Source organism: Elephantulus edwardii, unplaced genomic scaffold (assembly GCF_000299155.1).
Source record: "Elephantulus edwardii isolate Elephantulus edwardi_28Jun2011 unplaced genomic scaffold, EleEdw1.0 scaffold00093, whole genome shotgun sequence".
NCBI classification, from domain to species: Eukaryota; Metazoa; Chordata; class Mammalia; order Macroscelidea; family Macroscelididae; genus Elephantulus; species Elephantulus edwardii.
Window position 1 is genome coordinate 10,301,423 of NW_006399843.1, and position 26,681 is coordinate 10,328,103.

The 26,681-nt window shown below is 39.2% G+C and overlaps 1 protein-coding gene across 2 annotated transcripts in view; it reads right to left on the reverse strand.

The window, feature by feature from the left end:
• Positions 1-26,681, reverse strand: part of SIK3 (SIK family kinase 3) — a 322,634-nt gene that overhangs the window by 42,319 nt on the left and 253,634 nt on the right. For both annotated transcript variants that reach the window (XM_006890808.1, XM_006890809.1), the window contains 2 exons: positions 20,536-20,660; positions 19,871-19,994 (listed from right to left, as the gene is read on the reverse strand). In XM_006890808.1, coding sequence (XP_006890870.1) covers positions 19,871-19,994; positions 20,536-20,660 — 249 coding nt within the window. The remainder of the gene's footprint in view (positions 1-19,870; positions 19,995-20,535; positions 20,661-26,681) is intronic.

Here is a 26,681-nt window from a genome sequence, read left to right on the forward strand (position 1 = left end):
GTGGAATATTATATAGCACTGAAAAATAAGGAACCCATAAAATATTATACAAAATGGGTGACCCTGGAGGACATTTTGTAGAGTGAAATATCTGAGTCGCAAAAGGACAAATGCGGCATAATGTCACTGTTATAAAACGGGACTGACATCAGGGTTGGGGGGAAACTCAGAGGGGATAAATAATGTACACTGCATTGAAACAGATGAGGAAGAGACCTGTTTAAAAGAAATATATGGGGGGGGGGAAGGAATATATGATTAGATATTATCTGCATGAAAAAAGTCCAGAATAAGAGTAAAGTGGACTGGGGGGTGGGGGATTGTATAACAATGAAATAATTTTCTTCTTTTCAAAGAGAAAAGCGAATTGGGGGGAGGGGTGGGCAGGGAGGAAAATGTGCAACAATGGATGAATGGAAATCCAAATTCTCTATAAACTTTCATTAAAATCTCAATTTAAAAAAATGTTGTGAAATTATTACTAAGACCTCTAGATGGCACTATTTTGTTTTCCTTTGGTTCCCATATGGAATTTAGATCTTAAAAGGCAACTACATTATAGTCTTGAATCAGCTGCTCTGGGCAGAATGACGGTAAGTTTGCTGGAGAAGAGAAGTATTTCAAACCAATTCCCTTTTAAAAAGTCAACCCTATCATAAGTTCTGATTAAGGGGCATCCTTAGTTCAAGTGCAGGATCTTTCAGCCCCTGTCTTGCTATTCTTAGCTATTTTCTGGTCTCAGATGCCTTGGGGGGAAGAAACTTCCAGAAAAATTTACACAAGCATTTATACGTAAGTATTTACATAAAATTTAGGATGTTTAAGGAACTCAAAATTCCACAGATGCTCAAAGATTAAGAACTCCTGGCTATCATGTAAAAATCGAAAGGATGAGAGCTTTGTATGTGCTACACAATCTCTAGCATACAAGAAAACAGAAACTTAAGATGCCTCGAACCATGCGCCTTTGGGATTGCAGCACAGCTTCTTGCCTCTAAGCTACCAGAGCTCCCATACATGACACAGATAGCAAAATATATACAGCCTCGAGATCATCACTATCATGTCATATTCTCTAAGTGTTGCATAGTTCATGAGATTAAATTCAAACTAGATTTTACATTTTATACAAGATATGGAAAGAGGGTGAAAACAAAGATGCTCTCAAACCTAATAATGCAGTCAATCATAGGATGGTCCATTTAAGTAAGTGGAAAGAAGATGGGGCTGACTCAGATCAAAGAGACAAAGGATCAACTTTTCAAGATGCCAAGCTCTATTTTAAAGTCTAAAGTGACCCCATCACTTATTCCTTCCCAAAAGACAGAGCCTTTGATATTGAAAGAAACTAAAGCACTTTGGGCAAGGCAGGAATACGCTAGGCTTGTGTGTGCCAGCAAGCAGCTCCCTTTCAAGGGCTGCTTTCATCTGCTCCTTGCAAGACGCCAAGCCGTCTCTGCAGTGAGAATCACTGTGGCCCCATGAAACTCGATCTGCCCACAGAATGTTAACGAGAGGATGTGCAGCTCGCCCTGCCTGCTGTGCTGACAGGCATTTGGATGACTTTGTGGGGAGAGAGCTGCCGCCTGGGCAGGGTCCTCAAATGAGAATTAACTTGAAATTGCCAGTGTGACTCCATCTTCCACAGAAGATGGCAAGGTCTTTAACATCACCCCCTCCAGCCCTTTTTTCGGACCTTGATAAAAACAATTTTCTATAAGATGTTGAAAGTATTTGGCCTGAGGAAGGGGAGGGGAGTGAAGAAAAAAGAAAAACCAACTTTAAGCTAAAAAACCTGTTTAGTGGAAGCTCTGTTCTCCACCATCTTTAAAGGCTGGAAGCAGCAGCAGAATCACTTAAAGAATTTCTTGATTAGGGCTTTAACAATATGCCACCTGAAGACAGGTTAAAGGAGTGGAGACTGGTTCTCTTAGAGAATGGAAGGTGTGGGTGGGAGGGGCACATCTGATATTCAAGTACCCAAAGAGCAACATGAGATGCATAAAGGAAGCAAACTAGATATATACTCTCTGATGCTTCAAAGGCCTGGATAGGGGGCAATCAGGGAGTTACAAGTCCAATGGAGAAAAATCTTTGTATGTTAATTATCAGAGTTGATTCAGATTCCTGGACCATGACTCTAGAAAACTAAGGAGGGGTCCTCAAAGGAAGTAAGTGGGGGCAGTCCAGTAAATTAAACTATTCCAAAGCACATTGATTGTTTGTTACTGACTTTACAGACTGGTATCTTACATTTCAGTTGAAAAAAAGCTTAAAATCAACCAGACAGGATGAAGTCCCCAACCTGCTCAAAATCTTAATGTAACTATAAAAAAAGAATTGTAAATTTACTATCACTGAAATGCTTAATTTGAAGTTGGCATTTGAGATGTTGTATCTCTTTAGAAATGGCTGTCATACTGAGGAGGACAAAGACAGGGAGTCTTACAAGGATAAAGACTGTTTTACTGAATATTCTGTCTCCAGTGTCTGCTATGATGCATAAGGAGCCCTCGATAAGTGACGTTGTTGTTGTGTACCATCGAGCCAGATATGACCCATAGCTGACCTTCTGGCAGGTTTTCAGAGGCAGTTAGTTGCATGGGAGGAGACTGCCCATCCTTCTCCTGTGGTGAATTCTAACTGCATGCCTTCGGGATTGCAGCCTAGCTTCTAACCACTGGGCCATCAGAGCTTCCTCAATAAATGATAACTGTATGAAATGTTGAACCAGATGACTGTTCTGATTCCTGGCAACAACTTTAAAATTCTAAAAATCCACAGTATAACAGTCTATCATTTCTGCATGCTTCAAGCTAGTATAGAACCAGACAACTCCCACTGTAGGTAAGATTAAGACATGATTCTAGTTGGGTGCAAAAACCTGGATCAGATGATTTTTAAAGCCTCCTGTGAGAGTGTTAAGAGTTTTATTTCACAAAGCACAGTACCTACCTGCTAATCTTTTCTGAAGTTATATAGAACAATTTCCAAATCAGAATCTCATCTGACAGATGTGTTTTGAAGAGGACCTAACTGTAAGTGACAGAGTTATGACACAGAAAACTAAAATAACTATTTTGCAGCTAAGTTGTCTCTATAAACCCTGTGAATTTGACTAAAAGTTTTAATAATATACCTTGAAAATGTTAAGAAATGTATGTTTGCTTGGCTCCACAGTCAACACTCTTGGCACCAGGAGCCAGGAAATTAAAAGACATACTGTGACGGGAAAGTCTGCTGTTAGGGATCTCTTCAAAGTACTGAAGAGCAATGGTGTCACTCTGGAGACTAAGGTGCACCCGATACAGGCCATGATCTTTGCAATCAGTTATGTGTCAGAATTGGACAATGACGAGGGATGATAGAAGGAGAATTGAGGTCTTTGAGCTGTGATGCTAGAGAAGAGTATTGAAAATACCGTGGACTGCTAAGAAAATTAACACATTCATCCTAGAAAGGGTTAAACCAGGCTGCTCCTTCGTGGCAAGGATTCTGAGGTCTCATCTGACATACTTTGGACATGTTGCAAGGAGGAACCAGTCCTTGGAGAAGGATATCATGCTTAGGTGGGTGGAGGGACAGTGCAGGAGAGAACGACCCTCTATGAGATGGATTGATTCAGTGACTGGGGTAATAGAGTTTGGTGTGTCAGAGACAGTGAGACTGGCACAGAACAGAGCAGGGTTTAGGGCTGTTGTACATAGGGTCACTATGAGTTGCCAGCAACTCGACAGCACATAACAACAAGAACAACAACATTTTAAGAAAGCATATCCTTTTCTCTTTGTGAGAAAAAGATACAACAATAAAAACCAACCCACCAAAAATAGGGAAGGAAGAAAGATTAATTGCATGATTCATGAAAATGGTATTTAGTAGTAATTATCAACAACTACTAAACACTCAAGAACAAGTAGCTTAAGTTCACTAAAGAAACCAAACTTAGTGTATTTACATCTTAAGAATAGGTTTGAGGCAACACCAATGATTGACTCCCAGGTGAGTTGTGGGATGGCATCAAGGATATTATCTATGAAGAGAGCAAATGACAAAGACAGAGGAGGAAAGAAAACCAAAATTGAATGTCAGAGGAGACTCTGAAAAATGCACTAGAGCACTGAGAAACCAGAACACTGGAAAGAGATGCTGAAGTAAAAGAGCGGAACAGATTTCAAAGGGCAGCACGTGAAGACAAAGCAAAGTAATGCAACAGAATGTGCACAGAGCTGGTGTCAGAAAGCAAAAAGAGAAGAACTCACTTAGCATTTTTCAAGCTGAAACAACTGAAAAACAAAGCTAACCCTCAAGTTGCAATTCTTAGAGATGTTATGGGCAAAAATATTGAATGAAACAAGAAGCATTAGAAAAAGATGCAGGGAAGACACACAGTCACTGTATCAAAACCAACCATCCGACACTGAAACATTTTAGGAAGTACTAGAAACTTTGCAGGAAGATAAAAGAACCAATGGTAATGAAGGACGAAGTTCAAGCTTCCCTGAAGGCACTGGCAAAAACATAAGGCTCCAGTAATTGATGGTATACCAATTAAAATGTTTCAACTAATAGATACAGCCCTGGATGTGCTCATCAGTCTATGCCAGGGAGCTTGGAAGAGTACTTGTTCAACTGACTGAAAAAAAAAATCATCCATATTTTTCCCCCAATCCCAAGAAAAGTGATCTAACATGGAAATTATCAAACAATATCATTAATATTGCATTCAAGCAAAATACTGCTTGAATATTGAATATTGAAAATAATTTAAAAATGGCTAGAATAGTGTGTTTCAGAATACTGCCAGAAGTTCTGGGTTTAGAAGGCTCAATTTAGAAGAGGCCATAGCATTAGGGATATCCCTGATGATGTCAGATGGAGCCTGGCAAAAAGCAGAGATTAATAATAGAAGAATGTATATTTGTGTTTTACTGACTGTATGGATCAAAACTGATAGTGGCTACCACTGAGAAAAATGGGAATTTCAGAACACTTAACTGTGCTCCTGCAAAACCTATACCTAAACAAAGAGACTGTTGTGTGAACAAAGCAAGGGAACACTGTATGGTTTAAAATCAGGAAAAGTGTGTGTCAGGGTTATTGTGTCTCTTCTCCATATCTATTCAGTCTGTATGCTGAGCCAATCATTGGAGAAGCTGGACTCAGTGAAGAAGAATGTAGCATGAGGATCAGAGGAAGGCTCATCAACAACCTGCTTTATGCAGGTGACAGAACCTTGCTTGCTGAAAGTAAGGAAGACTTAAAGTGCTTGTTGCAGAAGATCTAAGACTACAGCCTTCAATATAGATTACATCCCTCAACATCAAAAAAACAAAATTTCTCACTACTGAACCAATAGGCAACATCCTGATAGATGGAGAAAAGATTGAAACTGTCAATGAATTAATCTTACTTGGATTCACAATCAACACTCTTAGTACCAGCAATTAGGAGATTAAGAGATGTATTGCACTGGGAAAGTCTGTAGTCAGGGACGTCTCCAAATTACTAAGGAACAACAATGTCAGTTTGAGGACTAAGGTGCACCTGATTCAGGTCATAGTCTTCCCAGTGACCTGCTATGCATCTGAGAGCTGGACAATGTATAAGGATAACAGAAGAAGAATAGATGCCTTTATGTTGTATTGTTGAAGAAGAGTAGTGACTATTCCATGGAATGCCAAAAGAATGAACAGATATGTCTTGGAAAAGTACAGTCAAGTGCTCCTTGGAGGCTAAGATGGAAAAGCTTTGTCTCACATACTTTGAGTGTTTTTCTGTGAGAGGTTATTCCTTAGAGAGGGACATCAAACTACCCCTCCAAGGAGGGTATAGAGGTTAAGCTAACTAAATCAGGGGTTGCTTGATTGAGTGCATGTAATCAGAGAAAACCCTGTTAAAGAAAAACACGGTTAAGTACACATGGTAAAAGTATAAGAAAAACATTTCTAAATAATTGCTGATTTGTTTAACAGAACAAAATATGTGGCTTAGTGAGTAAATGTCAGCCTGTTCCCTTAAAAGTATGAGTATGTGATATATCTCAAAGAAAACATTTTTCTGCTGTCTCAAAATTCTGTTATGGCTATGGCTTTGCAAACAAGAAGGCTCAGCTAATCTCAAGATTCTAGTCAACATGTTTTTCTGCTTCTAAGACTTCTCTAATAAAAGCTATGAGGACTACAGTGCAGAGGACACTCAACCGTGAGTTCCTCTCCCCTTACCTTTTGACTAAGGAAATGAGCAGTTCCTCCCATCGTCCAACACCTTCCTGCTGCTCAGAGAAGTGCAACAGAGGGCTGGCGAAGGAGGAGAAAAAACCTTAACCAAACGGGCTGACACAGCGACTGCAGCAATGGGCTCAAGTATGCCAGAGACTCTGAGGGTGGCACAGGACAGGATAGAGTTCAGATGTGCTGTTCCTAGGGTCACTGGGTCACTCTGGACTCGAGAGCACCTACCAACAATAACTAGTCCATTTAGTACCTAAAGTAAATTAATCATACATTTTTTAGGTGTTTAGGGGAGCCAACAAATCCTCATAAAAACATATCAAATCAATTTCATTCTTTGCTGTGACAGATGTAATGTCAACTGTTTCCATAATAATAGCATCACCTACAAGTCAAGTTGGGGGGGGGAACCCTGGAAAACTCATGGACAGAATTCTATGAAATAGTTGTAAGGTGACTTTAAAGGGCGATTGAAAGTTGGATTAAGGTTACTTGAGAAGGCAGGGGTTTAATACCTAAGGAGAAGAATTATCCTTGCTGGTGAAGATTAAGTACACTAAAGAAAGCAAGCTTAGTGCATTTCCACTGGTAATGAAGATTATGACAGATGGCTGGAAACAGGAAGTATATCTTGTCAAGGAATTATGAAGAAACAGACAGAATTTAGAATCATTATCCTATGATGGGAGTAGGGAAATAATGGTCTTTTAGTCCTTCATTGAGGCCAAAATAAGAGGATATGGCAAATAGTAAAGTAATCACTTTCAGCTTTGTGGGCATAAGAGTGGCTTAAAGGAAATAGAATGATAGGTTTTTCTGGCCATCACATAAAAGTTATCTCAGTGCCAGGAAGTGGCACAGGAACACAAGGAAGAAGTAATTACCCAGGAAATTGTAGCTTCTTAGAGGTACCTCTGGTTGTGCGCCATTTCATAGCTAGCCTCCAGGACAGAACAAAACTGCCTCCTAGGGATTCCTATGCTGAGATAAATAGATATAGATATAGATAGATATAGATATAGATAAATATATAGATAAAGATATAGATATAATAGATATTATATAATAGATATCATATATTATATATATATGGTGGGGGGGGTGTATGTGTGTGTGTGTTGTTTGCTTTTTTTTTGTTTAAATATACTGGTTTATTTACAAAGTTCACATATGTTGTTTTTCACACTGGATCTTTCCCATTTCCTTAACCCACCCCTCCTTCTATGCATTAAATAGTGCGACCCTATGATTAACCGTGCCCCCTGTCCATCCTCACCCCTCTGCTCCTCCCCCTCCCTTGGATCTTTATACTCATTCTACAGTAATAGTCTTACACAGTATTTGTCCTTGTAGGACTGAATTAGTTCACTCAGCATAATGCTTTCCAGTCCCTCCCAAATTAGTTAGGTGGGTAGTATTCCATCGTGTGAATGTACCATCATTTCTCAATCCATTCAGTTGTGGGTGGACATCTGGCTGTTCTTGGGATGGTGCAGAACACTGGTGTACAAGTCTCCATTTGTGCCTCAGTTCTTATTCTCTCAGGGTATATTCCAAGCAGTGGAATAAATGGGTTAAATGGAACTTCTGACATTTTTATGGAAGCAGACCACCAGGTCCTCCACAGAATGGTTAGTCAGTTTGAACTTCTACCATTTTTGAGTTAGCATCTGAGTATATTAACCAGTGTATCACTAGGAGTTCTTGAAGGACATGACCTTATTTCTCAGTTATTCTTTCCAAACAATACTCAAAACTCAAACTGCACTCACAGCTATTGAGTCAGAACTGACTAGCTGCTGACCCTGAAGTGGGTTTTTAGAGGCTGTAAATCACACTGGAGGAGACTTTGGCAAAAAAATAAGGCCCTAGGAACTGATGGAATATCAATTGGGGTATTTCAAGAAACATCTAACCCTCGATTTGCTCCCCAGTCTCTTTTAACAAACAGGGAAGGCAGCTAGCTGGCCAACTGACTGGAAGAGATCCATATTTTTCCCTATTCCTTAAAAAAAGTGGTCTAATAGAACGTGAAGCTGTGCTGCAATCCCTAAGAATGTGGTTCGAGGCCATCAGCTGCTCCATGGCAGAAGGATGGCCAGTCTCCTCCTGTGGGATTACCTGCCTCTGAAAACTCTCCAGAGGGTCAGCTATGGATCGGTTCTGACTCGATGGTACACAACAACAACATCACTAACGTCAGGTACAAATAAAATATTGCTGAAGATTACTTAAAAAGAGCTAGAACAGTACATCTGGGGGAACTTCAAGAAAGTAAAGGTGGATTCAGAAGAAGAAGCAAGAGGAATATCCCTGCTGACGTCAGATGGATCTGAGCTAAAAGTCAAGAGAATTTAAGTGAATACTAGAAATATGTGTTTTATTGGCCATGCAAAGGCATTTGGCTATGTGAATTATTTGGCTAGCTTTGAGAAGAATGAGGATCCCAGAACACGTAACAATGCTCACATTGTTCTGTTGTTGCTGTGTACCATCAAGTTTTTTTCATCTTTGGCCGTAGTGGTTGGTGCATAAGTTTAAATAATATTATCTACAGGTTTTCTTTGTTTATTATAGATACTGTCCTATCAAAGACAGCAATTGGAAGTTGTAAAAAAATATAAAATTGAACACACAGAGATTTATATCCTAGGTGGTAGTGAGCTAAATGGACTGTAGTATTGGCAATCTGAATCAGACAATCCCATGGTTTACTATGGTAGCAGTAATGAATAGGTATGGTGTTCTTACAAAAAAAAACAACAACACAATCATAGTAGAACAAAATTCTGGTTCAGTTTCACTCAATGGTGGAATAACCTGATAGTGACTCTACTTTCAGTAAGTAATCCAAACATAGATAGGCCAGCGTTCCAGGGTTCTCTTCATACATGTAATGACTTGCCAAATATTTATTGATTGAGAATGAAATATTGAAGCTCTGCCATTTATTAGCCATGTGATCTTGGGTACCGAGCATGTTACTTACGTATTCTTGTCTTTGTTTTGAGAATTTAATTAGTGTATTTAGTTGCACCTGGTGCATAGAATGTGTTCATAAAGATGTCAGTTATGACTGAGTCTCTGGGGTCCTTCCATTTAGAAATTTTGCCCTTTCTCTATTTTTCTATATAGGGTTGTTATAAGCTAGGAAGCCACTTTAATAATAAAAAGGGCAGTATCAATTCCTCATTTTAGTGAATTCTGGGAACATAGTTTCCCACTCATTTTCTATTAGGGAAAATTAAGAGGATTGATGGAGATCTGCTTCACTCTTAAGTGGTTCTCTTTCCTGACATCATTTGTGATTTCTGCATTCACTGATACAAAAGCAGATACCTCATGCAATCCCAGATGTGCGTGGTTCAAATCCACCAGATGCTCTGCTGGAGAAGGAGGGACAATCTCCTCCAGTACCAGTCAGATCCTATTTGACAATACACACAAAAATAATAAAATAAAATAAATGGTGATTTTTTTTTAAAAAAAGCAGATACCTCAGTTGTATCCCTAATACTAGAATATAAGAAGGTACAGGGAAACTCCTTTGAGGACTCTCAACCACTCTGTATATGGAAACTAATGGGCAAGCAGCTTTAATTCCCAGTCTCATTCTCTCTAAACAAAGTGCTTTTAGCCAAGAAAGAAGCTGTGTGGTTCCTGATGAGTAAGCCAATCAGGGCAAAGTTGTTTCCCTGTAAGTGGAAGCTTTTTGGCAGTAGCTGCACAGTACATTCTCCATCAGAAGCATTATGTAAGCCTGGGCCTACATTCCCAGTGATAAAATGTTTATGCAGTATTACAATTAATTAAGTCACAATGAAGTCTAATCGATAAGGACTCAAAAATATTGTCCACAAGAGATCTCAGTGCACTCTCCATCACTGACTTTTTTTTCCACTGTAAATTAATTTTCCTTCAGTTAAATAAATGTCTGATCTTACTATATTTGCTAGCAGGTGGTGTAGTCAGGGAATAAGGCCAACTGAGCTTTAAGAAGTAGGCATCTAATAGTTTTATAAAAAAAAATATTACTAGTGAATGAATTTGGTGCTAAACAAAATGAAGTTCCTGCCTTTCATCTCTGGGAGAGGAGATTCAGAAGTATCTGCTAACACACGTGGTCCATTCTTAACATGCTCCAATGGGGGGGGGCAGAATCTCATCTTCTGCTTATTTTAAAAATTTCCAACTTTCAATGCTTCTACAATTTAGGGTGAAATATGAACTGCAATGTGCATTACAAAAGCACTAGTTTGGATCAAGCTCATTTTACTTGAGATACAGACAGTTAACACTGTAGTGGATCAAAACCAACTTTCTATAGCTAGAAGTCTCTTGACCTGGTCATTTACATAATACTCCATACAAATACTGCATAAAAGTAGTTGGCTTACTGAATAAATTATAGTTCAGATCATTACTGAGTTATTTATTATGGCAATGACAAAACACAACAGTTTGATGGAAGATTCTATAGTTAAGTGTGGTGATGATTCAATTTTTCTTAAATATCATGCCAAACAATGTTAGCCTGTATGGAAGATGCTGGTGTGCAAAGTGCAGTTCTGATATCAAGGCAGCTTATATTCTGGGGGCAAAAGAAGGCAGACACATGGTTATAAAAATGTCTTTTTAAATTTATGAGTATCACTTTCATTCCAACTTGAAAGGGTATCTCCTTACTACATCTCAGGGATGCCCGTGAAAGGGAATCTTGCATCAAAGATTCAAGAAGAGGCATAAAAATACCTACTAAATGTTAAGACACTTCATTCCATACGTGACTGACAATAAAGAGAAAGTTAGAATTCTTGAACCAACTGTATCCATTTCTACCGCATCATCTCTACACAGCTGCAAGTACTCTGGAATTCAACGTGGCTAGGAAAAAGAAGTCAGACCATGGCATCCACTGTTTGCCCTCAATTTAGAAAACTGCATCAGCTCTGTTGGAGTTTCTAGATGTTTTGGATAGAACAAAGGATAAATTCAGTTCAACTCTATGACAACAGCTTAAGGTTAGAAAGATTCTCCCTCTTAAGAATTCTTTCCACACCACAACAAGATAAAGGTAAACAATCCAATTGAAAAATGGGCACAGGATATGAATAGACACTTCACCAAAGAAGACATTCAGATGGCCAACAAGCACATGAAGAAATGTTAAAAATCTCTAGCTCTAAGAGAGATGAAAATCAAAACAGCTATGAGATATCAATCTCACCCCAGTAAGAATAGCAAAATTTAACAGGAAAGCAAGCAACAAGTGCTGGTGAGGTTGTGGAGAAACTGGAACCCTTATTCACTGTTGCTGAAAGTGTAAAATGGTGTAAAAAAAGTTGTAAATAGAGATATCATTTGACCCAGCAATTCCACTACTGGGAATATACCCCAAAGAGCCCATAAATGACACCCAAGCAGATATATGCACACCCATGTTTATCGCAGCTTTGTTCACAATAGCAAGGAGTTGGAAACAACCTAAGTGCTCATCAACAAATGAATGGATAGAGAAGCTGTGGGATATTCACACAATGGAATATTATGCTGCATTGAAAAGTAAGGAACTCATGCAATATTATTCAAAATGGGTGACCCTGGAGGATATTATGCTGAGTGAAATATCTCAGTCACAAAAGGACAAATACTGCATAGTGCCACTGTTGTAAAACAGGACTGACATCGGGGTTGGGGGAGACTGAGAAAGATGGGATAAATTATGTATACTGCATTGAAACAGATGAGGGAGAAAACTGTTTAAAAGAGATAAGTGATTGGGTATTATTGTCATGATAGGAGTCCAGAATGAAGGCTGCATAGAGGAGTGAACTTGGGGGGAGGGACCGTATAACAATGAAAGAATTTTACTTTGCCAAGAGAAGAACAAATTGGGGGAGGGAAGGGTGGACAGGGAGAAAAGTGCAACAATAAATGAATGGAAATCCTCAGTCTCTGTAAACTTTCATTAAAATTAATAATAATAATTTTTTTTTCATGTACCGTCAAATAGGATCTGACTGGTACAGGAGGAAATTGTCCCTCTTTCTCCAGCAGAGCATCTGGTGGATTTAAAGCACATACCTTTAGGATTGCGATGCAGCCTCTTGCCACTAGGCCACCAGAGCTCCCCAATAAAAAATATCTTTAAAAAAGAATTCTTTCCAATCACTTCTGAAGTACAGTGACAGTAGTCATAATAGACAAGGAAGCAGCCAGCTCTTGCCTCCAAATAAAGAATTCTTTCTCATTCTAATGAAGTGTAACTGTCCAGAAACTAGAGATATGAGCAGAAAAAGAACTCAGGGCCAGATTGTAGGATTCCTTCACATGAACTTCAAGGGACTCGAAGAGGGTTTAAGCCAAGAGAAGAGCAAACCACCTCATGAATGAATTTTCTCCTATGCTTCATTTTTTGGTCAGGATTTTCTGATGGGTCTTGGAAATCAGGCCTAGGACACAGCACAGTGTGATTGGGTTTGTGACAGGTATGTCACTGGAAGTGGGGCAGATCATACTGGTAACATAAGTTATCTATTTTCTAGAAGGGGTTGTTTCCCATTTTAAACACCTGATCTTATAAAAACTTTCATTCTTAATTAGGGCAATGACTTGTCTGGGTTTAAAGATAATCACATTTAGGATAATAATTTCCTACTCATATTAACTTATATAAATCATACAAATAATAGTTTTTACTAAGCAAATAAAATATTATATAGCTTATTTCTGAAGAGCAGGCAATGTGGCTGACTGCGCAATTAGCTGTTTTGTGAGGACCCACTATCTCAAGTGAACTCTCTCTGATAAGACGAAAGTAAGATTACTCCCCTCCTCCCCTCAGGATGTGAGGTGAAGAACGGTAGGATGGAAGATCCACTTGGCTCAGAAGAAATACTGTGGCCACTGGCACAGCAGAGGAAGTGGTTGTTTATTTTGCCCTTTCTCTGCAACAGTGTGGGCAGCAGAACAAGCATTGGCTTTTAATTGACTTATTCACTTATTGCCTGTGCAGTTTAGGTGGGGGAAGAAATAAAAATCTCTAAACTGTGGCATCTTCATCTACAAAATGTAAAAAAAAAAAAAAAGATGTGTCCTTACCTATTCCAGAGTCTAGTTACACACCTCAAAACAGGTTTAAAATAAGAAAATATTTTGTAAATGTGAGTCTGAGAGAACAGAAATTACTGCTATTATATGAATACAAGTGTATCTTGAGACCTTTACAGTCAGCATTTTAACAAAGTTAAACAAGGCTATCATTTTGTTGGATCTCTGGAGGTACAGTCCATAGGGAGTTGTACTGTTAACCCAGCTTCTCCGATGGTTTGAATCCACCAGTGGTTTCAAGGGAGAAAGGTGGGCAATCTCCTCCTGTGCAACTGACAGGGTCAGAGACCTAGTGGATGGTCAGCTTTAGGTCAGTTCCAACTGAAAACCACTGGGAGATTCATTCATTCATCTATCTAACACTTACCAAGTACCCACCAGGAAGCAGGCACTCCAGTTATACAGACACAGCAAGTGTATGAACACAGCAGTGAACAAAAATAGTTTATTATAGTCAAGTGGCACTGGCAGGTGGAGAATTAATAATAATTTTAAAATAATGCTATGCGGTGCTAAGTGTTATGATGAAAAATAAAGCAGAATCATTAAAGAAGATAGTGGCTGGGAAAGTCTTTCTTGGAAGAAATTTAAGCAAGCTCCTTAAGTGAGGAGGAAAGCCTTGCAGATACTCAGGCAAACAAGAATGTGCATGTGTGGCCAATTAGAGAAATAGCAAGGATGCCTCTGTGTCTGGAGCCGGTGAGGGAGGTGAAGAGTAGTAAGAAATGACATGAAAGAGGAGTGGAGACTAGTCGCAGTAGAGTTTTGCAGGCTATGATAAAGACTTCTTGAACTTGGGGTTTTAAGTATGATCCTGGCATAATTAGATTTATTATTCATTAAGCCCAACTGGATGTCAGATACTGTGCTAGGCCATGAGGCTATGTCGTTGTTAGAGGCTGCCAAATAGATTTCTGCTCACATTTTAGACAAGTGTGAAAAAACGAATGGCTGGTCTTTAATTTCCTTCCTCCCTCAGGCTGGTTGAAAGATGCAGAGTGCAAAGTAATTACAATAGAGGTTGGTGAGTATCATGACAAAAGAACACTTAGAGATCTGAAGAATGAGTAAAAATTCTTTAGACTCTAGGTAATTTTATTTTGTAGGTATCAAGGCAGGAATCTGTAAGGTGGGCATGCTTGTTCTGATTGAAGGTCCGTGGAATGTCTGGCTGTTTTGTGATTTAAGCCTCTTATTTAGTGTTAACAAGACACCTTGGAGGGCCCTCAGGCCTGAGGCCCCTGGCCTCATTATAATTTGGAGGAACATTCTTCTAAATCATACAGCACTCTTCTGTCAATTTGCTGTACTGAGGTAATCTGGGTTTGCTATGATGCTGAACCCGGTGCCATCGGGGTGTCAAATGCCATAATGGTTGCCCATGGTGGACAGTGTTTGGTGGAGCTCCCAGTTTTAGATAGGTTTGGAAGCAGGAGTGACATCCACTTCTTACACCACATGCTCTGGAATTTGGGGAAATGATGATATTACAGAAAGGCTTCAGGCCTTTTGTTCATAGGGTCGCTATGAGTAGTGCTCAACTTGAAGGCAATCAACAACAACAGAGTGAGACAACTCTTTCCAATTTTCTTATTATTCTGGATTCTAGAACTCTGGAGCTGCTGGAAGGGGCAGGAAGAATTATTCCAGACAGAAAGAACTGCTCCAGAAAACATTGTTCAAGGAAGTTGGAGAAAACTAGGCTGACTGGTTGGAGAACGCGAATTTAGGCTGAAAAAGCAGGCAAAGAGGCAGAGCATAAAAAAACATTTCTAAACTGTAGTTTTTCATTCTGCTGTATGAGATCAATTGAGTAAGCTACAATCAGCATTTTAAATGAGATAAAAGAAAACACAATGGTGTGTTTGTTGAAGGAATCAACATAAGTTGAAATTGACTTGACGATAACATTTTTTAAAATATTTGGACTATGTTGTAAGAAGCTGTTAAATCTGACTCCTTGTTTCCCTCCTCTCTCTCTACCACAATCTGGAACTCGTCACCAGTCTCTCTCATCTGGATTACTAGGCAAGGCTCCTACTCACCACCGCCTTCCTTCAGCCCTTGAAACCTGCAACCTATTTTCAACACAGCATTTTCACTAGAGCAGTCAAAGTAATCTGTTTACAATAAAAGTTCGTGTAAAATTATTCCATTTTTTTTTTGTTTGAAAATGTAATCATTAAGTTTGGAAAAATAACCCACAGAAGTGAGATTATGTCACTCCTCTGTTTTAAAAACTACCTACTACAGGAGTCTATGGGTGAAGGATGGGCAATCTCCACCCGTGAGACTTACTGCCTATGTCGGAAGGTCAGTTACTGATTGGTTCAAACTTGAAAGTAAACAACAAAGGGGTTAGTGCAATAGCGATAGATCCTCAACAAGATGGCTCAGTACAGTGATCATATCAATGGGTTCAAGTATATCAGAGATGATGAAGATGGTGAAGGGTAAGGCAAGGGTCAGGTCCATTAGTCACAGGGTCACTAAGAGCTGTGGTCAACTTGATAGCACCGACAAACAAGTATTTTGCATTTCATTCAGAATAAAAACAGAACTCTTCACATTTACCGGCCAGGCTCTGTAGTGTTAACCTCCTTCTCATCCCTGACATTGCTCTTCTGTCACTCATTCCCTTGTAGCACACAGGCTTCCCTGCTATTCTTAAACCCTCAAAGCATGTTCCCTCCCTAAGGCCTTTGCACTTGCTGTCTGTCCCATCTGTTCAGAATGTTCGTCCTCAGGTCCTCAGATATCCCCTGGCTTGTGTCTTCATCTTCTTTAAGCTTTGGTTACAAGGTCACATTCTCAGGGAAGGGGTTTCTTGGTCAGACTTTTTAAAATAACTTCACCATTCCTAAATGTCTCATTTTCTTTGCCTCACAGCACTCACCATTATTTGACATACTATTAAATCATTAGTTTTAAGGGGACTTAAAGTTAAGTCTAGTCTACATTTCACATCTTTATTTTAAAAAGCAATTCCCATGTGCTTATGCCATCACAGTGTGTTTGTGTATGTATATATATTTTGTTGTGTGTCACTAAGTTGGCACTGCCACATAGTTGACCCTCTAGTGGGTTTTCAGAGGCAGTTAATCTCAAGGGAGGAAAGTACCCATTCTCCCATGGAGGAGTTGGTAGATTTGAACCATGTGCCTTTGGGATTGCAGTGCAGCTTCTTACCACTAGGCCACCAGGGCTTATCAGAGGCAGTTAATCGCACGGGAGGAGACTGCCCATCCTTCTCCCATGGAGGAGCTGGTAGATTGGAACCATGTGCCTTTGGGAATGCAGTGCAGCTTGAGGTTTTTCAGAGGCAGTACATCACACCAGAGGAGACTGCTCAGAGCAGCAAGTGGATTTGAACTGTGAGCTTTTGGGATTGCAGCACAGCTTCTTACCACAAGACCACCAGAGCTCCTTCATATGTATGTGCACATATATATGATATATGTATATGCGCAGATATGTGTACACACACACACACACACGTATCTCCACACCTATTCAATATGTATACCAAGCAAATCATTCAAAAGACTGGATTTTCCAGGGTCACCCATTTTGTGTAATGTTTTATGAGTTGGCTGTTTTTCAGTGCTGTGTAGTATTCTATTGTGTGAATATACCATAGTTTTTCTATACATTTGTTCATGGGCACTTGGGTTGCTTCTGTCTCTTTGCTATTGTGAATAACACAGCAACAAACATGGGCATACATACATATGCTTGGATGAGTTTTGGTTTCTTTAGGGTATATTCCAAGTAGTGGAATATCTGGGTCAAATGGTATTTCTATTTCCAACTTTTTAGAAAGTGTCAGACCACTTTCCATTTTACATTCCCACCAGCAGTGAATAAGGGTTCCTGTCTCTACACAACCTCATTAGCATTTGTTGTTTGCTGCCCTGTTGAACTTTGCTACTCTTGCTGGGGTGAGATGATATCTCATAGTTGTTTTGATTTGCATTTCTCTGATAGCTAGGGATTCTGAACATTTCTTGTGTGTTTTTTTGCATCTGAATGTCTACTTTGGTGAAGTGTCTATTCATACGCTGTGCCCATTTTGCAACTGGGTTGTTTACCTTTTCCTTGTTGGGGTGCTGGAGTATTTTATAAATTTTAGATATGAGTCCCTTATCAGATATGTCATTACAAAATAGTATTTTTCCCTGTCTGTGGTTTTCCTTTTTAATCTGTTGGAGTTTTCTGATGTGCACAGGGGTTTGATTCTTAGAAGGTCCCAATCATCTATTTGTCTTTCCTGGTTGCAGGTTTTACATTATGCTTGGAAGACTGTTCATACTGTGGATTAGGACTTCTAGCGTTCTTCCATGCTTTCCTCTGATAAAGTTTATTGTCTTTGGTTTTACTTCTAGGTCCTTGATCTATCTTGAGTTAGTTTTTGTGTATGTTGTGAAGTGTGGGTCTTGCTTGCTGAGTGAAATATCTCAGTCACAAAAGGAAAATACTGTATAACACCACTTGTTATAAAGCAGGACTGACATGGGGGTTGGGAGGAGAAAAGGAAATGAATGAACAGATAATGAACACTGCATTGGAACAGACAAAGGAAAGAATTGTTCAAAAGGACTATGTGGTTAGGCATTCTATGTATGACAACACTAAAATAAGAGGTATATTGCAAAGTGGACTAGGGGAGGCAAGAAATTGTGCAACAATGCATGAATATTTTTTAAAAAATGAACTGGGGGAGGGTGAAGGGAAGGAGAGGGAGGAAATATGCAACAATGAATGAATGAATGAAAATCTAACTTTTCTGCAAACTTTCATGACAGATGAAAGAAGACTGAAGTTGTCAATGATTTCATCTTGCTTAGATCTACAATCAACACCCTTGGCACCAGCAGTCAAAAAATCAAAAGACATACTGCATTGGGTAAATCTGCTGTCAAGGATCTCCCTACGGTATTAAGGAGCAATGATGTCAATTTAAAAACTGAAGTGCATCAGATTCAAGCTACAGTCTTTTCAATTACTTACTATGCATCTGAAAGTTGGACAATGTCTAAGGATGACAGAAAGAATCTATGCCTTTGAATTGTGGTGATGGAGTACTGAATATCTCATGGGCTGTCAAAAGAACAAAGTATGTCTTGGAGAAAGTATATCAAAGGTGCTCAATGGAGAGAAGGATGGTAAAGCTTCATCTTATATATTTTGAGCATGTTGTTAGGATGGGCTATGTCCTTGGAAAAGACATCAGGCTTGGAAAGGTAGAGGATCAGTGAAAGAGAGGAAAACCCTCAACAAGACAGTCAGACACTGTGACAGTAACAATGGGCTCAAGTCTATCTGAGATGATGACTGTGCAGGATAGGGCAAGATTCAGGTCCATGTTCATGGGGTCGCTATGAGTCAGAGTTCATTTGATGACATCTAGCAGCATCAACAACAACAACAACAATGGAGCTCTGGCGGTGTAGTCCCTGGGGAGCTGTGCTGCTAACCCAGAGGCCACACCACTCTGCTGGTCTGAATCCCCCAGAGGTGTGGGAGAAAGATGGGAAATTTCTTCTTGTATGATTTATGTTCTCAAAAAAACTGCTGGAGGATCAGCTAGTCAGTCCCTAGGTTTTGAGAATACGTTCTCTTATAAAATGCATACTGATGATTAAGCAAAACCAAACACACTACTTTTTTTATTACTTTAACATGTTCTGTATTCTATGGGGTGTATAAATGGTGATAAAGTACTCCAGACAATGGGTATCTGGGATATGCAGTGTTAAATTTTTCCAAGAGCTACTTACTCTACTGCTCATTCATTTAGGAAGAAAAAAAAAATTCTAGAGGATAAATGTTACAAAAGTAGAAAACAAAGCAGAAAACTAAGTTGCAAAGACTGCTCTATCCTTGGCATTTAAAATCACTTCTCAATAGGGGTCAATATATGAACACATTATCCTGAAAAAGGATGGGAAGAAGTGCATGAGTTAAAAAGGAATTTTTATTGTATTCCTATTATATCACTAGATGAGTCTAGTCAATCTTTACATACATTATCTAATTGATCCTTATGGTAATAGCTTTCAAAAAACTCTCAATCACTGTATGGAAAAGGAAATTAAAGTTCTGAAACACTACTTCGTAATCTAGGGAGCTCTGGCAGCTTACTGGTTAGAAGTTAAGTTGTGCTTCCAACCCAAAGGCACACGGTTTGAATTAATCAACTGCTCCTTGGGAGAAGGATAGGCAATCTCCTCTTACGCAACTTACTGACTGTGAAAACTCACTGGCAGGTTGCTATGAGTTCTAACTCTATGGGACATAACACAATGAAAATTTAGTAATCTGCTAAAGAGAATTAGGGTGATCTAATGATGTCAAGGCCTGTATTCTCTTCTCTACAGTTCTGCCTCCTGGAGGCATCAAATCAACAAACTGGGGCTAAAAAGGTTGTTAAGTGGACCATTTTCACTTCACTAAATTCCAGGGATTACTTAGCATGCCTAGCTATCCAGGAACCCAGCTGTATCTATAAGCTGGTAACCCCTTACCTGTGGACATAAAAAACGGGATGCGGAACTTTCCACTCAGCACGCGTGCCCGCAGATTCTGCAGTGTGCTCCCATCGAATGGTAGGGCTCCACACACAAGCACGTAGAGGACGACTCCAAGGCTCTGCATGTCAAACAGAATGTGGACATTAAACGTAGCACAGAAAAGAAAGGAGGCCATTATGGAGAGTGCTTCGGTATGATGGTGAGGCATGTACAAGGCCACCAAAAAACCTTGTTCTTCCTTCTATTTAAACGAGGGGGGTGGAAATATGGACATGTCAAGAATAGTTAACACTCTACTTTACATTTAGACATTACTTTTGAGAAACACATCCTAGATTTCTTTTAGTATTCACTCTCTAGGGGCAAAGTAAGCAGCAGGAACAGAAAGGCACCGTCACCTTTCCACACTGGCCTAGTGATGACCAATGGGCATTTGAAGTAAATTCAGCCCATGTGATAAAAGGAAAGAGAGCATAAAGAATGGGTAATAAAAAAAACAAATAAACTTAAAAAATTAAAATAAAAATAATAAATAAAAAACAGGTAACCAAGGTCCCTGATCCCTCGTAGCATCAGGAGACTGGGAGTCATTACCAGGACAGTCATGATGACTCCTGGGTGACTAACACTATGAGGTAAAATAGAAGGCAGTTACTCACCCAGATGTCCACTTTGGGCCCATCATATTCCTTCCCTTCAAAGAGTTCGGGTGCAGCATAGGGAGGGCTGCCACACCATGTCTTCAGCAGCTGCCCAGGAGTGAAGTGGTTACTGAAGCCAAAATCTAGAAAAGCAAACACAAATTTTTTTAATGTTATTTTTAAACCAGCAAAACTCTAGTCTCTGGTCATTAAAGTAAATTGAAATACATCAAATATGAAAAGAGAAAGTTTAGGATATATAAAGCCAGTCACTAAACTAATTAAAAAAAACAACAGTGAAATAGATAATAGAAGAACTGAAATGTGAAAGATAACTGGTACTGAAATGAAAGCATGATTGACTTACAAATGAGGCAGAATGAGGAGCTGGTATTTGTTCCTTTAACAGTAAAGAAATTAGACAAAGATTGCTAAGACCATAATAGACTCTGTAAATACAAGTTGCCTCCTAAAATTGAACTTAGAATTTTCATATTAATTTTACTTCTTATGGCAAACACATATACGACGTACAGAGTAACAGTTGACTTAAAAATGAGACAGTACTATTGTCAAGATTATTTACTTGAAATAAAGAACATACGATTTATTTACAAATCACACTAAGAATGTCTACATTTTTACTGCAATTCCCTTTGTGCCTCAGCCTCCCTCTTACGCTGTCTTAAGGGGAAGGACAGTAGGTGACTAGGAAAGATCCTGAATGGCAAAGTATAATTGCCCAATAGTGGTCCCAAGGCTGTAAAGCTTTACAGAAGCAGACTGCCCCATCTTTCTCCCACAGAAAGAATGTTGATCTACTGCTCAGCAGATAAATGCCTTAGCCATAGGGTTACTATGAGCCAGAATAGTCAGTGGGTTGAATTTGGGGGAGAGTAGGTTTTCAACCTGCTGTCGAGATGGAACAAACCCATAGCTTACCCTCTGTGACTGGATTTCAGAGGCAGTTAATTGCATGGAAGGAGATTACCATTTTACCCCTGCAGAGCAGCCAGTGGACCTAAACCATGTGCCTTTGGGATTGCAGTAAAGCTTCTTACCACTAGGCCACCAGAGCTCTTCCCCACCCAACCCAGTCCAGAGTGGGTTTTCAACGTACTCATCTACTCTACCCTGAATTCAACTTACTGAATTCCAGAAAATTAAAACTAGTCCACAAATATAACCTTGAATCTATCCTTGCTGAATTTAAGAACCATCTCAAGAACAAGTTTGAGGCACTGAATACTTCAAGACCAGATCAAAGCCCGGATGATTGAAGACCAGAAGTGTGGAAGGACATCAGAGATCCATTAGAGAGAATGAAGAGAATAAAAACTACAAAGGAGAAGAAAGAAAAATAAAAATGATGTAAGAAAAGACTATGAAAATGTCATCAGAGTATTGAGAAGCCAAAAGGAAGAGATGCCTAATTAAAGGAGGTAAAGAGAAGATCTCAAAGGGTAGCTCAAGAAGACAAAGCAAAATGTTATAACAAAATGTGCAAAGAGCTGGAGTCAGAGAATGAAAAGGGAAGAATTCATTTGGCATTTCTCAAGCTGAAAGAAATGTAAAATAAATTCAAGGCTCCAGTTAAAATACTGAGAGATGCTATGGGCAGGAGGGGAAAGATCCAGGAAGCATCAGAAGATGGGAGTCCTTCCACGTCTTTTGCCCATTTTGTAACTGGATTATCAGTTCTTTTCTTGTGGAGGCCCTGAGTATTCTGTAAATTTTTGTTTTGAGACCTTTGTCTGAGCTGTCACTGCCAAATGATTTTTAATAGTCTGTAGGTTTTCTTCTCACTCTACAGGTAAAAGCCTCTGATGCAAACAGAGACTTAATCTTCAGGAGGTCCCATTCATCAATGTTATCCTCTCCTGGTTGTGAATTTCTGGCTATCTTTGTCAGCCTATTTATACCATATGCTAGGTCTTCTAAGTTTGGCCTGTTTTGTCTCTTAATATTTTTTTATGGTATGAGGCTTTACTGCTAGGTCTCTGGTCTACCTTTAGTTGATTTTTGTTTATGGTACAAGATGGGGATCCTGCTTCAGCTTTTTGTAGGAAGCAGTCCAGTTTTACCAGCACCATCTGTTGAAGAGGTTGTTGTTTTCCCATTTGATCGGTTTTTTTCTCTGTTGAATACCAGAATACCAGTTGACTGTAGGTAGATGGGTTAGTTTTTGGGTTCTTGATTCTATGTGTCTGTTATTGTTCCAGTACTATACTGTTTTGTTTACTACCACTGTGTAGTAGTTTTTGAATTCAGGAAGTGCTACAACTCCCACTTACTTTTTGTTTTTCAGAAGTGCTTTGCTTATTTGGGGTTTCTTTACATTGCAAATAAATTTGCCTATTGCCTTTTTTCTCTGTTTGAAAAATGAATTTTCTATCTGTACTGGAATTGTGTTGAACATGTAGATTGCTTCTGGTAGCACTGTCATTTTCACTAAACTGAGTCTTCCTATCCATGAACAAGGAACAATTTTCCATTTAGTCAGGTCTCTTATTGTTTCCTTCCCCCATCCCCAGAATATGAGAGTCTTTAGTAATCAAGCTGAATGAAAGATAGATATTATCTTTACATTAAAGTATTTTCCTTTCTCTTCTCCCTCCCCATTCTGTTATATCCTAAATCCTTGCACTCTCAGCGAGTTACTCACCGCCTCATTTTTGCCCATTCCATTTTTTTCTTGCAGGAGTGTTTTGTAGTTTTCTTTATAAAGTTCTTTTGTGTCTCTAGTGAGGTTTATTTCCAAGTATCTCAATTTGTAGTTGACCATTGTAAATGGCATTGGTTTTTTTTCGTTTCTTTCTCTTTTTTTTTTCCTTTGATACTATAAAGGAATACTACTGATTTTTGTATATTGATATAAATATCTACTGAGTTGGATTTGAATGGTCAACAGACACATGAAGAAATGCTCAAAATGCACTGGCAATAAGAAAGATGCAGGTAAAAACCACTATGAAATACCAACTAACCCCAATAGCAGTGGCAAAGTCTAACAGGAGAGCAAGTAATAAACATTAGAGGGGATGTGGAGAGGTGGGAACTCTCATACATTGTTGGAAGGATTTTTAAATGGTACAATCACTCTGAAAGGCAGTTGGGTGTTTCTTTAAAAAACTGAACATAGAAATTCTATAACTCAGCTATTCCATGGCTATTCCATTGCTAGGAATATACCCCATTGAAAACAAATCTGAGACACAAATGGAGATGTGTACACTGATGTTCATAACAGTGTTATTCACAATAGTAAGAACACAGAAATAGCTCAAATGTTCATCAACAAACAAATGGATTGAGAAATTGTGGTATATTCACATGATGGAAAATTATGCAGCACTCAGAAACAATAACTTTGAAAAACACTATGAAACATGTGAGAGGCTAGAGATGCCCAAAGAGGGGAAGGGAGGGGACAGAGAGGCTGAAGGGGGAGAAGCCACAGGGTTGCGAGACTGTGGGCTTGGAGCTGCCCCTGACAACAAGGGGGTTGTGGTGGTGATGAAGCAGAGGTCCAGCTAGAGGAAGCCAGCCACCTACTATGTGTGGACCACCATTCACAGTAATGCCTGGACCATGCTCAGCAGCATCTGCCAAATGATTCACAAGAACAAGTACCAGTCCAACCTGCACATGGCTGCCATCTACAGGGCCAGCACTAGCCTGCATGGCCAAACTGCCCTATCCTGAGCACCTACCACCGCAGCAATAAAGACAGCTCGTCTCCACAAAACAAACAAAAAAACCATACCAAAACCAACAAACAAAACCAACAAAGAATATGGCATTAGGATTGGAGGACAATTCATTAATAACCCACATTATGCAGATGACACAACACCATTTGCTGAAAATAAGGAGGAGATGAAACACTTGCTTCAGAAGATTAAGGACTATAGCCTTTGATGCATCAAGAAAACAAAGGTCTTCACCACAGGACCAATGGTCAACTTTATGACAGATGGAGAAAGGACTGAATCTATCAATGACTTAATATTCCTTGGATCAACAATCAACACCCTTGGTGTTCAGAAGCCAAGAAATCAGGAGACATATTGCATTGGGCAAGTCTGCAGTCAGAGACTGCTCCAAAATACTGAAGAACAATGCCAGTTTGAAGACTAAAATGTGTCTGATTCTAGCCATGGTCTTCTCAGTCACCGGCTACGTATCAGAGAGCTGGACAATAAGTAAGAATGGCAGAAGAAGAATTAATGCCTTTGAGTTGTGGTGCTGGAGAAGAGTGCTGAGTATACCATAGAGTATCAACAAAACAAACATATGTCTTGGGAAAAGTGTAGTGAGAGTGGTCTTTGGAGGCAAAGATGGTGAAGTTTCCTCTATCATACTTTGAACATACAGCCAGGAGAGGCTAAAATATGGAGGGTTTTAAAAAGAGAAGAAGATCCCCAACGAGACAGATTGACAGAGTGACTTCAGAAATGGGCTCAAGTATGTCAGAGATGAAGATGGCACAAGATAGGGTTATGGTCAACTTTTCACAGGATCAAGGCACATTGCACTTGACTTGATGGCACCTAACAACAGGTGAGTAGGTAGGAAGTGGAGCTCCTATTGGTACGACTGGCTGCTGAATAAAAAAAGTAGGCAGTTCAAGTCCAGTTAGATGCACTTATGAAGAATGCCTGTCAATCTACTTCTGATAAATCATCCATTGAAATCTTGGTTAAAGCACAGATCTATTCTGGCACACATGGGATCTCCATGAATGAGAACTGATTTAACAGCAACTGGTACCTGGAGGGGCATGGTGGGAAGGATAAGTTTGGTGAGGGATACTAGGAAAATGAGCAAAAGTAGCAAGCCAAGGATAGAATGTTGTTGATTTATAAATACTTTCATTTATACACAATCCATACATCAAGGTTAGAAATCTCTCACCTCCATAAAAGAAAGTCCCCCTTACCCCAGGCATACCACGTCCTCTGAATCATGGCACTAGGTAATGCTCACCACACTGTCTGAAGCCCCTTCTTTCCTAGTTTTTGCTGGCTTGTGGGTAACTCTCTTCCTTTTGCTATTTGCTTTTCTTCTGTTGCCCTTTACTACAAGGTATTTTCTAGTCAGTGATAATTTCTTAATTTTGACTGTTTCTTCCTGCTTGGTATTTTCTCAAGGCAAAATCTTAAGTTCTGATAGCTTTCACATTATCAATTCTTTAAGGATGATCCCCCAACATTCTATTTCTGGTGTTAGTACTAATCTTAACTTCCTGGACTTAATTTCCAATAACTGTGTGGAAAGAAACATATTAAATGAATTCTTTTTAAAAAATAAAATATGCCCTTCCTATATTGTTCCCATCTTCATTAATGACATCCAAGTTACTAGGGAAACTACTGTCATCTTAAATTCCTTCCTCCTTTTATTTTCTATATCAAGTTGACAATAAAAGTCTTGTTGTTTCTTTTCTGTAAGAGTATCTTGGTTTTTTGGTTCTGATATTTTGACTTTTTTAGTTATAAATGTCTCACTTTGTACATTTAAAAATATTTATTACTGCATATTTTTTGCCCATCCCCTAGCCCACCCCACAATCCTTCCAGATTGTTGTCATACATATAATGCCTAATCATATATTCCTCGTGGAGAGCTCATTGCCTCATCTGTTCTAATGTGGTGTTCATTATCTATCCATTCCTTTCTCATTCTATCTTTCTTTCTATTTTCATTTCTCCCACCTCCATTCATACTTTGATAATTTCTGACTCAGACTGTTGGTTTTGCTTACTGCCTAAGATTACCTCCTCTCCATCCATTCATAGCACAGTGAATATTATACAATCAAAGACATGTAGTACCTCCCTTCTGCTTATAGAATGGTCTAAATATCTTAGCATTCTCATTTTAAGTCCTTTGCAACCAGGGCCAGATGATGGCATGTGAGGGCTTTAAACACTAAAAATCTATGGTGTTCCCTCTTTTTCTCATGCATTCTAACTGATGTGATATATATGTTTGTGTATCTTATCTACCCATGATGAAAACTTTTTCTTTTTCCTCATTAAAGTTTGTTTTAATGGGTCTCAAAATTCCATGACACATTTTGGTCGCTTCCATCTAAAAAATATTGATTCTAAAAACTGTTGTTGTTGTAATGTGCCATCGAGTTGCTTGCAACTCAAAGC